At 40.5% G+C, this 16,983-nt stretch overlaps 1 protein-coding gene across 1 annotated transcript in view; it reads left to right on the top strand.

Annotated features, from left to right (window-relative positions):
- Window positions 1–16,983, top strand: part of vps50 (VPS50 EARP/GARPII complex subunit) — a 129,510-nt gene that overhangs the window by 22,419 nt on the left and 90,108 nt on the right. Inside the window, exons 6-12 of the mRNA XM_034240831.1 lie at window positions 121–191; window positions 868–985; window positions 1,634–1,669; window positions 2,073–2,155; window positions 8,303–8,345; window positions 10,099–10,197; window positions 15,010–15,150. Of these exons, the coding sequence (XP_034096722.1) occupies window positions 121–191; window positions 868–985; window positions 1,634–1,669; window positions 2,073–2,155; window positions 8,303–8,345; window positions 10,099–10,197; window positions 15,010–15,150 (591 nt within the window). The remainder of the gene's footprint in view (window positions 1–120; window positions 192–867; window positions 986–1,633; window positions 1,670–2,072; window positions 2,156–8,302; window positions 8,346–10,098; window positions 10,198–15,009; window positions 15,151–16,983) is intronic.

Genomic DNA, 16,983 nt, shown 5'->3' with positions numbered 1-16,983 from the left:
TCAATAATTCCTTTGGATCGGAAACATTAACTTTGAATAGTCCCAGTGTTTACAGACAACAGTACACTGCTTTGTCTTATTGAACCCAGTCTATGATTTGACCTCTTACTTTTTTCACAGGAACTGGAGCGAGTGACATCGTTGCAGACCAACCTGCAGCTGGCAGCGGTCATTTGCACTAATGCAAGAAGGTTAGTGTTCTTTTTTATACTATTCACTAATAAATTGCTGCTGAAATAGCCCATTTAAACTGCATCTGCATACCAAGTGATTTCCTCATAAACATGATAATGTCCCTTCCAGTCATATATTCTCTGTCTGTTAATGTGGTCACAAATAAAAAAACATATTGAAATTAAGTCTGAATCAAAAACGTTCCGCCATACATTTAATCTGTACATCAATATAATGTTTATTTGGTTATCATGCTTGATGTTTTGTTGTTGTGGGTAATCAGATGAGACTTTTTGTTTAAGGGTTTCTTAAAGTTTGTGTTGTGGTAAACTGTATTTTTTTTATTTGAGAGCAGGTATCATGATTCGTGTCTCTGTTGTTATTAATTATGATTGCTAACATACGCATTTTGGTGAGCCTGTAGTATGAAGAGCTTAAATTATTCATACTAGTGAGTGGTTTGTAAAACCATTAAATCTTCTGTAAAATAGGCTTTTGGTGCTCTGCATTAATTGGGATAATGACTACGGGGAAAACACCAAGACCATATACTGTACACTGTTTGTGTGTGTTATTATAGATACAGATACAGTTTCAGAGGTGGCTAGTAGTTTGGACTTTTAAATGCCTACTTAGCATAGTAGCATTCATATTTATTGATATTCCCCCTGTTCTGTGACGTCTCATTTTAAGGCAACTGAGCGTCTCGAAGGAAGAATTCACAGAAGCCAGCCTGGGTCTTTTGGCCAATCAGAGGAGGCGGCAGCTGCTGACTGGCCTGCTGAAGTCACTGAGGACCATCAAGACGCTGGTAAAGTTTACACTCTGGGTTCACATACAACATACTTTGTTCCAAACTGCATCTAGCTATAGTGTTAGTGAAGACTGGAGTAATGCCACAAAGACTGTATACGTGTAAGGACATGTGACTAAATGTTGAGCTGTTTATTAAAATCCATGAAGGCAGGGTCACTACTACCTAGTCTACATCATAGTTTAATTGCAAATGGTTTAAAATGAAGATTTAAATGAATAAAACATATATTCTGAAACAGTTTTCTATGATCAGTCACGTATTACCTTGTGTGTGATCATTGACACACCTTCAAACACTGTGTCACATAATGATTGTAGATATGTCTTGAGAAAGGTCCCTGCGACCCAAACGTCCACCCTGTTGAAATAAATCAATGCCGGTGGGATAACTGTGTGTGGGAATAGTCTTCTATCTTTGGATCTTGGGGGGAATCTATTCCTTGAATCACAAAGAAGATAAAACAGATGGTGTACTTGTTCCCCTCTACTCAACTTAACGTGATCCTTGAAAAAAAATGTGTATACCAACATGGTGCTGAAAACCATATAACTAGTGTTGAAGTAATTATCCATCATATTGTGGCCTGGTATTGATTTATGCTGTATTAATGTTTTCTCCTTCATCTCATTCTTCCCCTCACAGCAAAGAACAGATGTGAGACTCAGCGAGATGCTTGAGGTATTGTAATCCTTTCTACAGACAAACACACACACATAAACACACTCACACACTCATGCAGGTATATGTGCAGGGATACATTTATAATTGTCTTAAAAGGTTAAACGTCAGTAGGGATTGTGCTTTTAAAGCCAAACCCACACAAACACAAGACGCCCCCACAAACGCCCGTCTATTGTGAAGGTCAGGTGTAGCACATGGAGTAGATCTGACTTCCACTTAGTGTAATCCTTAGTTATCCGTATAGCATCGGCAGGAACAACCATTTTTCAAGAAGTTCAAACAAAACTCAATGCACAAAAGAAATCACACATAACTGTCATAATCCAGATTGTGAACCAGACTTACTCGTGATATATTTAGTTTTCATACATTAAATGACTTCACCTCTGTGTGACTTTAGGAGGAAGACTATCCAGGTGCGATCCAGCTCTGTCTGGAATGTCAAAAGGCTGCCAGCACCTTCAAACACTACAGCTGCATCAGGTAAAGTATGACCAGATTGATAGAGTGATATTTAGTTGTCTTTAAATGGGAGCAGGCTGGCACCGCTATGGGTGGATGAAACGTTTTCTGTGTACTTCACTCCTATTGTGAGACCAGTTACATCAGGCAGGCAGCGGGGGGGGGGGGGGAGTCATGTGATTCGGATGGTTTGACTGAAAAACACATCAACATACGGACGGACAGACACGCTCAACACACTGAACTTGAACTATTTAGGGTGGCTATTATTGTAACAATTATAATCATGATTATTTTGGTCAATATTGTGATTATTGAATATGATCATACTCATTGACTTTCCGAGCAACATGGATTCATTAAAACAATCGGTTTTTAGCAGTGAATTTTGTTGAATTTAAAATATGAATCAACTGAAAAACAAAAAAAAAGATAAATAAAATACATTCTGTGTAATTCTATACATGCACAAACATACATATATAACTGAATGCAAAAATTGCATAAATAAAATAATATATCGAAAATGGATCAGACCAAAAGATATCTACTATGTCATTGTGCACCGCCACAAAATACTGAAAACTCTTAAACCTATTTTGAACATTTTGTAAGGCTGGTCATGCTTGATTTATAACACAGCACAAAAGGAGCATTATTGCCGGATGGAAAACATCCCAAAAATCTCGATAACCTTTTTTTCTTATACGTTTGAAGCCAAAATTGTTATGGATTGAAAATAAACGTGATTAATTGCCCATCCCTGGAACCATTGTGGGTACACAATGATGTTTTTTGTGTTTTGATTGTGCCCAAACACAAGTGCCCATAATAAACCCTCTTCTCTGAGTATAATGAAGACACTGCATCAATCAATCAATCAATCAATGTTTATTTATATAGCCCAATATCACAAATGTTACATTTGTCTCAGTGGACTTTACAGTTTGTACAAAATATCAGTATGACAATACGACACCCTCTGTCCTTAGACCCTCACATCGTACAAGGAAAAACTTCCGAAGAAAACCCACAGTTGCATGTATGTGCTCTGAGGTAGACTTGGCCACATTGAATACCAGAGGGCCAATCATCCCGGTCCTTTTGATTCTCTGTGTAATCGTACTCAATTTGTGGCCGTACAGTAGGCGGGAGCCACAGAGCTCCTTTGTATGTATTGATTAAAGATTGATGTGGGATGTGCGTCACTGCTGGCCTTCTCCCTCTTACTGTGAGACCACGTACAAACTCGGACAGAACATCTTGTCAAGAGCTCTATGTGAATACATTTCTTTACCTGCTCACACACAAATACATCGTTAGTCTGTTTTTGGAGCTAGCATTGACATCACCAAATGTTGAGCTGCTTGTCAACACCGCTCAGTATTAGCTCACAGCTCCTCCTACACACACAGACCTTTTTAACAACTCTGCTCACCTGCACCTCTACATTTATCCGCTTCACCTGGCTGGGACAATGCGGTTCGAGTGACAGAATGAGTGCTGGGAAATGGTGATCAATATGGTAACATTATGCACAGCGGATTGTTGTGGTATGGAAATCTCCTCCCACTGTTCTTTGTCACTTGCAGCTGCTGTTTATTACGCTGGATGTCTGTTTTGTGAATGTGCTGGATCATGGTGTGCAGAATAGAGTTGATCGTCATTATCCACCAATGATACAATCCATTGCAACCATTCCGTGATCAACATAAAAAGAGGCTCTTTTATTGTTTGTATCTGTTAATACAGCTGCATTGCAAACGTGCAGCTGGTTAGACATTCGATTGAACTCTTCACCTTTGCTTTCCTTTGCAATATGCTAAGTCTGCTTCCTGGACGCAGTAGTTTAAACCTTGGTGTATTGATCACACATCTGTCACCTTTTGCATCAGCATTGCTTGAGCCCTGACTGCTGCATTGCCCCTACCTTAGCACCTAGTTTCTGGTCTGCTGCACTCTGATCTAACCTTGAAGCTACAGTATGCTGCTCCATGCGCTGCTAAATGCTCTTCAGTACACTGAGGCTTGTTTCACGCCTGCCCTTCCTTTGTCCCTGTCCCAAACGCTTTAAAAGTCAATATTGCTTCCCCCAGAAGGCACCTAGACAACCTCATGCTCTGTCTCTGTCCATTTTCATCAGACAGTGGCAGCTCTTGGGCAGCTTAAGACCCCTAGCATGTCAGCACGATGTTCACAAACTGTAACTCTGCTGTGGTCATAGAAAAACAAAGGTGTGATTTAAAAAGACACCAACAGCATCTCTGTGAGATTGTAAGACAAAAATGTTGTACAATTTGACAGGGATACCTTAAAATGAACCCGTATGTATGATTTCGTTTTTATATACTTTTATTTGACCATACACATATTATTTCCATTTAACAGTTTAAGATCAGTGAAATCAAAAACATGAAATCCTAAATGTATATTAACCTCCCATCTGTTAAAGGTAGGGTAGGTACATTTGAGAAAGCGGCTCGAGATACATTTTTTGTTATATTCCATGGAATGCTCTTGACATCCCGATAGCAATGAATATCTTAAGTGCTTTGACAACAAATCCATAACAAAATATCATCTGTGGAAGCCGTAGTACTTTAAAAAGCACGACCAATCATTTTAGCCGGCCCGGCTAAAATAACTGGATGGCCTACCTGCCTGTCAGCCTTCCATCTGTGCACAAACTTACCTCGTGCCCTCATTGGTCGTGTGTTGGAGGAGGGGCTCTGTAAGGAAGTGGCAGATTTTTTCCGGCTGTGTATTTTCAAATTCTAGCGCACTCAATCTGGTTTCTCCAAAATTACCTACCCTACCTTTAACTCTCAATCTTTTGCTTCTTTGCCCTCTCCTCGTAACCTTCCCCCAACCTCCTCAACTTTCTGATTTGCATATGGTCGATGTTGTCCTTTCTCAATATGTTTCACTCTTTGAAGCCCTTCCCATGCCACTGTGTTGCCTGTCTGCCTTGAATATAACAGTGACCAACATGACTACAGCAAAAACAGCACTCTCACAAAATCTGAGCGTCCTGCAGGATCCTTGAAGCACTTGAAGACTCCCACTTTGCCAAATGAGCAAGTCAGCAGTCACAGTGGAGAGGTTTGCCTCGAGGCGCTGTGGACAGCTATTGCCAGTGATAACCGACACACAGATTTCCACGAATCTCCTTTTCAATCTCTTTGTTCCCTGCGGGGAACCGCTTGTTAATTAGGTTTCTCTCCTCATCGGTTATTTATGCATTCTGTGTGATCATGGAAGGGAGCCAGTATGTGGGGAGGAGCTGCATCTGCACACACATGATCACTCACCGGACAGTGAGTCATTCGGCATGATATTCATGGGGTGAACACAATAACAGGAGGACTGGACAATATGGTCACCTGGGTTATCGACCTTTAGTTGACCTCTTGTGTTGTTTTTCAAAAATCGAGAGAGTTCTTTAACATGATTACATATTACATTATTGAACCAAGCATTAAAGGCTCCATTTGTGTGATTTCAAGTGCTCTGGCTGGTTGTCCAGTCCCCTTTCAGACTTATAATGCACTTGTCGATTACGTTTAGTGATTATGATGAGTAACAGAAGATGTGATGATGTTAAGACTTAACTGTTTGAAGTTCTGTAATGTGTTAAATAAGTAAATTGTAGGGAAATACACTTTTATACCGTTCTATGAGTTATTTAGAAGATTGATGCCACTTTTGTGGCCGTACGCTACATATGGAGGTCAGCTAATGGTCAGCTTACCTTAGCAAAAAGCTGAAAGCAGTGGGCGAATGGTTATCCTGGCTCTGTCCAAAGGTCTCAAAATCTGGCTGCCAGCAGCTGAAAATATCGACAATAATTATGTGCTATTGTTTGATCCACTTAAAAACCGAAATGTAAAAACAACTCCTGTTTTTTACGGGAGTTATTTAGTTACTATTTCATACATTAGGATTTCACTGACTTGGTCTGTTTCTGATTCAGATTAAAGGAACAAGATGAAACCTGTGAATTAGTGATACATGCTAGTGTACTTAGAGCTTTGGACCGTTTCTCCTGTTTTCAGTTTTTTATACTAAGCTGAGGTAAGCTAATCAAACATCTAACTCTTTGCAAGAAAGCAGATACGCTTAGTAATTTACCAAATTTTTTGGAATGTGCACTTAAGTTCCTTTAACCACTAGGTATGTAACGCCCTGTTGCTGCCCAGTTTTCTTAATGTCCGTCAACCATTGCCGGATGTCTGCCATGCTGTGACGAGCACTGGTTCTTGTTCTGGGAAATTGGAGTTCTCAGCCTTACACTCGTGTGTTCTTAAGCCCCTGAGCATTGAAGTGGTGGGATGATTTGGTTTCCTCCTAAATGCGTTTTCAACACTGTTAAGTTTGTGGTTCAGCTTCTGTTCCTTTACCATCCTCCAGCGTGGGAGTATTAAAGAAAGTTGTGTGGTGAACAGGGCATTTATCCTGTTGGCCTCTGCTCCTCTGGTGTATCTCCTTAGTGTGGCTGCCAATGCTGAAAACCTTTGTTTAGCACTCTCCTGGGCTCTGCATATGGACATTCAGACACTTTTTGCTTCAGTAGCCAGGACCTGACATTGATGCGTTCACCCCTCTGTAGTCGAGCCAGCTTCCATACTTTGCGTGTTTAAATTGGCTTCCAATCCCAGTTTGAGGATACTTTGGGCTATGACTTGCCTTCCTGAGCTTAAAACTGAGAATGTCTTATGTTATCATTGCTGCGGTACATACCAACCCAATGGATCATTTTACAGTTTTGTAATAGCAATAGAGCTCCGAGTAGCTCTCTGTTGGCATCTGCTGTGTCACACTGTTTCATAGGAAATTCCCTATCATCCATGGCACTTTAGTTCAGACGCTCATAAGTAGCTTCTTTGATCAGTTTCCTGATGTGGTGAGAGCAACGCTGGCATTGTTTTATCCTTCCTTTTTGAGACTCTTACTTAAGTGGGAACTACCATTAAATCTATTTTGAGTATTCTCAATCTTTTCCTCTGTGTCTGTCAGCGGAAAGATTTTGTCACTGAGATAGCGTTGATCAAAATTAAGGATTTTAAAGATGGGTGAGGTCTGAGCAAGAGTGTTGGAAATGACGAGTAGGCCCCCCCAACTATACACTCTCCGCCAATATGGTCTCCATTTTGAACATTTGTTTACTGTCGTTGTTTCAGTTGGTTTGGAAACAACCTGTAGGACTCCTGCAGCCTCCTCTCAGTTTCTCTCCCCCCCCCCCCTGCCTCCCTCTCCTAACTCGATACCCAACTGAAGCTAAGACGCTTAATTAGCAATTTATTAAGGACACTCTCTCCCTTGGGCTCCTGCGGTTTCACAAGGCCCAACATAAGTGCGGGCTGACCTGAAAAAGACCCCAAGCAAAGCAGGGACAGAGGCGGGGGAACAGAGGATGATTATAAATGGGTGCGTTGCAGGGGGAGTCACATGGGAATAGAATTGGTGTCTCGGGACAGGAAAAGTAGTCGTGATTTATTTTGCCACTTTGCAGCTTTTGAGTTAAAAGCAAGGATGCGGCAACAAAAAATTAGCACACTCCAAGGATGGGTAGGCGTTTTGTATCCGTGTCTGGTCCATGCAGAGACACACACACACACACACACACACACACACACACACACACACACACACACACACACACACACACACACACACACACACACACACACACACACACACACACACACACACACACACACACACAATTGTATAGCAGATGACACTGTAGACATTGAAGTACAAGCACTTGAAACACAAAAAAACGTGTCTTCCCAACAGAAAATTGTGCGAAACATGGCTGCAGCTTGCAGATAAGTGTTCCTCTTTGAGAAGACTTTATTCATTTGAAATGTAAACCGAGCCACTTTGTGGTTCCTATAATAGTACCCAATTTTTCGAAGAATACTGAAAGGAGATGAACTAAAGGCAATGACAAACAAAGACATTTATAAACTATTATTTATTTTTTCTCTGACTTCTGGCGTGCACTATCCAATTAAGTCATTATTTAAATACTCTTTGTAATTTTATCGATAAAAACCTTTAACAATGAATAATAATTTATATGGATGAAGTTAGTGGTTAGTTGATACAATTTTTCCTTCACAATTGAGGAACTTATCATCATTCTTCTTTCCCCCCTTACAGCGAATTGAATTCCAAACTACAAGACACTCTGGAGCAAATAGAGGTATGTGGCTTTCTGATTCATCTCTAATTTCGTTATTTGTGAGCAATATCACAAAAAGAGATTTCTAACAGTGAATAAGATTGTGGTCTAACCTCGTAATTCTCCAGAAGCACTCATCTGAAAGAAGCAATTTATACTTCATTTTGACATTTTGATAGTTTCTCATTCTGGGCCTGCAAAATATTGACACATTCAGAAAGTCATTATTATCAGTGAGCAAGCACAGTCAATTATCTGTTCCATCTCTAGCTGGTTCTTGGTGTTTTTGTGTGATAAATGGTATGCAAAGCCATTTTCTCTACACCGCTGCTGCTGCGCTTGAGTAGATGCATTACTTACACTTTTGTCTGTACACAAGGAACAGGCGTGCATGTGCACACACACACATGCATAGTCGCACGGCAAGGTGCTTGTTTGTTTACTCGTCAGCCTGAGTTTGTTAATAAGCAAAGCAAAATCCTCTAAAATCATAAAGGTAAACGGTTGCACAGAGAACATACAAAAACACACACATCAAGAGTCAACCCAAGATCGCTAAGAGCCAAAAGCACCTTACCAATATAATGATTTAGTATTCATATAATAATAAACTATAAATATACATATATTCTTCATATACGACACATACTGTGTGTATGCTTTACACAATGGAGTCGTCACTGGTTGGCCTAGCCTGTAAGCTCCCTCATCACACACACACACACACACACACACACACACACACACACACACACACACACACACACACACACACACACACACACACACACACACACACACACACACACACACACACACACACACACACACACACACACACACACGCGCTTGAATCTCCTAATGTCAATGCCTTCTATAGAAGAGCAACCAAGCAGTCAACCGAGGAAAGCAATTTTTCTATAAATATATACACTTTGTGCTCTCTCAGCATGATTAAGCCCAAAAGAAAATCTTATATAAGTGAGGTTTTGTACAGTATGTAAAAGTTTAAAATATATTGGGCAGTGGTCGTTTTATAAAGTGAAACGTTGAATATATCTTAAGAGATGTCAAAAAGCTACAGAATCAGTGTTTTTACTACTTAATTATTTTTACCGCATAAAAAAGGAATCTGAGGAAAACTGCAATAGAAGGAACTAAAGGTGGAGATTTTTAAACTTTACATCTAGGGGATTAATCCTCACATGACCGATCATTAAGCACCATTAAAAACGCCACTACATTAAATTCCACCAATACAATGGCACTCACTAATTTGGTTTCTCTTAAAGCGTTTTTGAAAAGGAATTCAGCTCAAATATAAACCGACTATTTCTATGCAAATAGTTACTGCTTGCAAATCACTACAGAACAAATGTCACCCTTCCTCATAGTGTTTAAGTGCAGCTTCAAACATACATTAAGGCGTGAGAAAATATGCAGTGATGCAATGCATTTGATCACTTTCCGCCTCTGTCAGCGCTATACTGTATTCTTTGAGGTGGGCTTATTGTGTCATGGTTGTTAAACATGTACATCCTCACTTTCTGCTAACCTTGATTTACTTTCTTACCTCTCTTTTTATCTCTTTGTCAAAGACTTTCACCCACACAAGTTGTATAAATAGTATAAATACACCCACATGCACATCCAATTGACCTTGACCTTGTGTGGTAGCTAATACATCTGCACATCTATATCTAAATCCCGGGTCTTAAAGTTGATAATCCCTCTCTTTTCTTTTCCTTTGCCGTCCATCTATTTCTGCCTCCAGGAGCAGCTTGATGTCGCCCTGTCGAAGACTTGTAAGAACTTTGATGTTTCGCACTACACCAAGGTCCAGCTGGCCTACACTCTCCTGGGAAAGACACAGGTCAGTGGTTGGATCATTTTTATGGTCACAGGAAATAGCTAAACATGACCTCATCTACTGCATATGTCCTTTTATAGGACTCTTGATCTTTCTCTAGGGGGTTTATAAGAATATTGTATGTCTTGTCTTTTCCTATCCTTAATTTATATCTAGGGTAATGTGCAATCAGTAGCCATTGTTTTTTTCTTTATTCTCAGAACGTCTTGCCATTATTTAGATAACAAAAGTATAACAAAATCTTCCATAGAGAAATTGGTTAAACAAATACAGCAATCAAGGAACGGTAATTTGTTTTATTGAAGTTCCTATTTGTCATTATTATCCATTCCTTTCTTACCTAACGGATTTTACACCAGTGTTTGAATTCAGGGTTCTCTCATTGGAGTAGAGAATATTTTAGGCCACAGGGAATGCATGTCATCCTTTGTGATAAGGTTATTCATTCCTTACTGTCAATCAACTGACACCCATATAAATCATCCACAAAAATGAAATATCATACTTTCTGTATAAATGCCTGGGAACAAATCTAATAGAGCATAATAGTAGACCTCAAATGACAAAGCATTATCTTTCTCTTCTCACTCTCCTTTTACTCATTATATAATAATAATAATAATAATAATAATACATGGGACTTTTATAGCGCTTTTCATGAAACTCAAAGACGCTTTGACAGAGAATTAAGAGGAGAAAAAAAGACAAGAGAAAACAAAACAAAATATCCCATTCTAGCCCTTATATCTTTTGTTAAAACTAGGGCTGTCAAACGATTAACATTTTTAATCAGATTAATCACAGCTTAAAAATTAATGAATCATGATTAATCACCATTCGAACTATGTCCAAAATATGCCATTTATTTATGCATATTGTTGTGGGAATGGAAAGATAAATGAAAGAAGGCGGATATATCCATTTAACATACAGTATCTATGTTTATTATAACATTTTTCTGCGTGTCAAAATGAAAGACAACCCACACACCTATCAATCATCAAACCGTGGGGTCTTATTTCATTACGTGTTGATTTCTATCAACGGGGAGTACTTCAGGAAAGTCGACGGGGGGGGGGGGCTAGTGGAGTACTTCGTGACCACAGAGTGTGAACGTTGTGATCAGCTGTTTTAGCGCAGTTCTCCAGTGAAGGGGGGAGTCTCCCTCCGTAGCCGGTTGGCGTAGTTTTGGCACAGTTCCGTTGTACAGACCGACGTTAACAGCAGCCCTGTCTGTGCACACGGAGACCGACTCTGTCGTCCGGTGATCTAACCGCCTTCTGGAAAAGCTTCACAAGTACGTCGGTACGCAAATGCGCTTTGTGACACAAGTGACGGTACGCATTTCAGATTACGCACATAACCTGCGTACCAGTTATGTGCACCCCTGTACTACAGCAAAAGTATTCTCCGTCGGGACTTCCTGCAACAACACCACGCCGTTATCAAAGATGTTCTATTGAGAAGACGATCACTACGTGACAAAAGTTTTCAAAACCGTGGCTACTGAAATCAAGTTGGCAATCGCGAGTTGGCAGACTTTATTTTGCTTACTTTAACATCATTTTTCATGGTGGGGCTAAGCCATTTCTTGGTATGGGTGTAGCCTACCCCAGCCATACCCTGGCGCTTCCACTGGTGGCATGTATGGGGCGGGCCATTCTGCACATGCGTTAAATGCGTTAAATATTTTAACGCAATTAATTCAAAAAATTAATTACCGCCGTTAACGCGATAATTTTGACAGCACTAGTTAAAACGCATCAATCTCGAATGCTAGGGCCTGTCTTTAATACCCATTTGCTCCATCAACATCTCCAAAATGTAACTTGGCTCTGATTTCCCTTTTCTGCTTTAAATAAATTACTTTTCTTCTCACCTGATCTTGGGCTTTCTGTTAAGCTGAAAACATATCGTTTTTCTTCCACTCCCTACTCCTGTACCAATGCTCTCTCACTAATCAGTCAAGCCTTGAGTATTAACAAGCTGTGTGCTAACATAATCTTTGTAATCAATATTTGTTACTTTCCTACCAAAATGGGGACCGGTGTCCACTAAAATGAGAAGCAATCAAGCACGGTCATTTTAAACGATGATGAGGCTGAGAATAACATATTTCGACCAAATGTATATGGACTCAGTAATTCCATAAATGCAGTTCCATTCATCATGAAGTATTATGAGTCATAGCAGCTCCTGGAACGCACATTTTCGCTCAGCCTACAAGTAATTAAAGCCTGTATGGGTTCATTGCTCAGGACTTACAGCGGGTGTTAAAGGATTGTACTCGATGGATGTAATTGGACAGAGATACTTAACTCATATTGAGTTGCATTGGATGAATACTGTTCTGCAAACATGACATTTACAACTTTAAAATGTTCAATCGCCAACGTAGACATCATAAAATAAAGTTCATTTTTTCCGCATTACACTTGGCAGTACCAACGTCTGACAGCTCTTTGCTGATTTACAGTTGAAAAATGTGTCCAAGTGTAACTGGAGCAAACAAAAAGAGACTTGTTCTCATCCTGGCAATAACAAACCTTTCCGTCATTTTTATTTACAAATTCTGCCACAGTTTATGATAATCAATGAGCTGTGTGACTCTTGACATGAGCAGCCATTTTGAGTTTGAGACTGCGTCATTGATAGTTGTTGAGAAGAATCAATAGTGTTTTTCCTATATCTGTGATAATGAGCGGTTTCCGTCTGAAAAGCTAAATAAGGATCTGTTACTCCTTAAGGCTTATTTTTTTCATATTTTTTAAACGTTTGGCTTGAACTGAATTGGTTTTGCCCGCACTCTGCATCTGTGTTTTTCACACTTATAATGATGTCCGGCCGATTGCTTGCCCTCAGTTACTGCATCTTTCTGAAGAACTGCTCTCATTTGGATGAGTGGTTGTTGAGAAACTAAAAACTTAAATAAATACAGAAACCAGTTCCATCTATGACATTTGTCTGAATCTTAGCTGTTACCCACAGTCTGTTTTTGCTGCAGTGCACACAAATAAACAAATGACCCCTATTAATCTGACACTCTTTAGTTGGATGTATACACAGGGGCGGCGGGTACTGTAGATTGTTGTTGTTAGATTTTTTTTGCAAGTGTTGCACGGCCAGATACGGCTCGAGAAGCTGACTCAGATAAGGACATATATGATATTTTATGATATTATATGATCAATGATGTGATTGATGATGTGATATGAATGATAAGTGCAACACGTCGGCGTCTTCTCTGCATACGGCAGTTTAAACTGTATTTCCTTTATCCTGTAATATTACTTGATAGCTTTAAACTCCACACACTGAGCTCTGATTGGTCAGCAGGCGGTGCTTTCACTGAGTTGATCTCTTTTCTATAGACGCCAGAGGCGGGCAGCGTCAGGTAAAAAAAAGTTATTTAGCCTTCCCAAACCTGAGCCTCACGCGCCGCCTATGTGTATACATGAACTGAGGCAAGACTCCACTCTTGACCTTCAGTAGCATAACACGTCAAACCATTTGTATTTTCTCTCTGCTCTCACTCTCATTACCTGGCTCATAGCCTAATGAGCCAGACACCAGGTTTGCTTTTCTAACATTTATCTGAATGAAACATGTGCTTATTTTGTATAAGTGGCTGCAGAAGAATGAGTCTGTTTGCTGTTTTAGTTGATTGATAATTATGTCTAAAGATGATGATTATTATGATGTGCGTTGCTATAGTTGCCTGCTGGTTCTTGCAGTGCTTTGGACAGCCAGCAATTTTAATGGTGTTCTTTTGGACAGATGAAGTTGAAAACTACCTTAGAAAATAGGGAAGAAATGTTTGAATTTCTTCTGTAGCAGCAGCATTCAGAATGTGTTTGGGCAACTTTTTTTTACAGTTTTGAGCTTGTGGTAAGACCATCTAATTGCACTGACACACACATTACCTACAGGGCTTTGCTCATCCCTCTGCCCACGTCTACTACAACTCTGGTGTCCTCAATTCACAATGATCCCATAAGAAAGAATGTGGGTGGGAGCTGCAAAACAGAAAAGTATTGTAAATGTAAGAGAACAAATCTATAAGACTTGAGTTGAGCCCAGTGCAGTGTAGCAAAATGTTATGTTTTTCAGGAAAGCAACATAATGATAAATGAAACGATAAAGAAATCCTACTTTTCCATTAAAAAGCTGTTATTTTGTTTTATTACAGCTGCCCCAATCAATATTTTTTATAAAAACATTGGATCTAACCCTAACCCTTCAGCTCTACAAGATATTTAAACTTTTTACTGTTTTAAAGCTTGCGACTTTACTGTGTTGTTTAATAGCACTGTTGTCATTGGACTCATGGCTCAGGATAATGACTCATTATGATGAGATGGCTCAGAGTAATGAAGGAGATAAATGGAGCCACAAGTTAACATAGCTGGAGGCAGTTAGCTGTGCTGCCATACATGTCACTAAGATACTTTTACCACTGTGTTTCTCTATTTGTATTTGTTATTGCTTCATTAGTGACACTTTCCACAGCAAACTTAGCTGTTTTCAGAGTGTGAATCATGGAAAAACTGGAGGCTAAATTGCCTATTTTCTCTTGGACTTGAACATTGCATTTCCCAGGAGTCGGCTATGGCCATTTTCCCTCATCCCATATTGTGTAGCTAACATAACATAACATGCCTGCAAATAATTCAAAAGATCAAGTATACAGTCTCCAAGAAGTTTGATTTTCAATTGCCAATCTGCTGTTTGCCTTTTCACAGACCCACACTGGCACACGACAGTGACATCTCAACACAGTAGATTTCATAACAGTGTGTTTGGCTCTCTCTGCAGACTGCTATGGACCAGCTGCACATGCACTTCACCCAGGCCATCCACAACACAGTGTTCCAGGTGGTGCTGGGATACGTGGAGCTGTGTGCTGGCAACGCTGATACCAAGTTCCAGAAGATGCAGTATAAAGACCTTTGCACGGTAAGGAGATGTGTATCTGTATGTGTGTGTTGGTGTGTGTGGGTGGTCAATTTATTCCACCACTCTTCTCCCATTCTGTCTTCTTCTGCTGGCAGCTTTATGGCCAGAAAAGGTTAAGTTCCAATGTGAAAACGAACCCCTTCTTTACTTAGTAAAGAGAAAACCTAATACGGAACAGAAAACACCACCTTCAGAGTGCTGTGATGACACATTCAACCACTTTCTCAGCTTCTAGCCAAGCGAAAAATGCCTTATTTCATGACTAGGGATTCTACAGATTCTCCATAATAGAGTGAAATGAAGGAGTTGAAGAGAAAGTGATTAGGAGAAGGGAAAGAAAAGTATATTGTAGCCCTTAACTATGAGATAATTAATCTTGCTCACAATACAGAACCAATGCACTGCAGCAGCAGCAGCACTTTTACACTAGATTGGAGTCTCCGTTCGCATCAGTTCCCCCCTCCCTTTTTCTTTCCCTCTAGATCAGAATAAATCACATTTGCATGGCCAGCAAGCCGCAACTTGGTCAATTCATCATTAACTTGCTGGGAGTGACTTTTCGTGTTATCGTCTGGCCTACAGTGTGACGGGTTGTTTATGTGGAGGTATAGGTTAACCTAAAATCTCTCCCTATATGTCAGCTGTCATATTGTTTTTTCTCCGTGACCCTTCACGTGTGGCCTTGCTGTTTCACTGCACAACTTTTACTAGGGGCATTGCTCTATGCTCATGTCTACAATCCCCTGCCCTTTACCTCTTATTGTTGTGCTTCCTGTCCTCTTCACTTCCCATCTCCTCTTTCCCTGCTTATAAAATTCCCTTTATAAAGGTTTTAGGCTTCAAAGTCGAGGCTTTTTTAGGTTCCCTACGAATCAATGTTTCCTTCTGTCACTATAAACAGATGTCAAAAATAGAATGAAACAAATCTTTGCTGGGATTTAAAAGAGATATGCTTTTGCTTGTTGTTTTAGATGTCATCAGTATAACTGGAAATAGTCTGTGAATGCAACTGTACAGTAGTTACAGAAGCATCCTGATGTTGTGTGTTTGATGGATACCCTGTCAGCACACCGTGTTGCCTGGATGATCATACTCATACCACAAATACTCACACACATACACAAAAGACTGTACAAACACTGTGTCATTACACTCTGGGCTGTGTGATCATGATTGATAGGGCAGCACATCCACACATTGGCGCGCACTCAAATGGAGAGGTATGTGAACAAGCACACATACAGTTCATCTTTCTGTCAGGCAGCATTTACAGCCTGTCTGCAGTAAGTTTCCTGGGGAGAGAGTGTTCTATTTCGTATATGGCTTCACCCTCTAAGGCTATCGCTATTGGGTAATCTCCTGCGCTCCCACGCAGCACTGAAAACATGTAGTCCACGCCCACCCTCAAGGTGGGCCCCACCCTCGGGCCTCCTTCCGGTATAAATAGGAAGGAGGCCCGGCAATCTGCTCCCTCTTTTCTTCAGCAAACCAGCACAGTTACTGAAGCACAGCAATTGAGAATCATCATGAGCAACAACTGCATCTGTGATTGTCCCTCATGTGGCTCTGGGTTCATAATGAGTTATGACCAGCAGAGATAAAAGCAGTATGCGAATCCTGCCTGGGGTCAGAGCACGCGTACGCGGCTCTAAACCAGCAGGTAGCATGCACACACTGCGCCCGTCTCCCCTCGGGCGACTGGAAGCAGAGAGCGGACGCTCTTGCTGCTGCGGCCGAGGAGGACGATTGGCCCGTCCAGGCTTACGAGCCGCGGACGGGGCCTCGTGTCCCTAGTGCCGGGCAGGAGTCCGAAGAAAAGCTATTCCTGCCCCG

This window comes from Gymnodraco acuticeps, unplaced genomic scaffold (genome assembly GCF_902827175.1).
Source record: "Gymnodraco acuticeps unplaced genomic scaffold, fGymAcu1.1, whole genome shotgun sequence".
Lineage (NCBI taxonomy): Eukaryota > Metazoa > Chordata > Actinopteri > Perciformes > Bathydraconidae > Gymnodraco > Gymnodraco acuticeps.
This window is presented reverse-complemented; position numbering and strand designations above follow the sequence as displayed.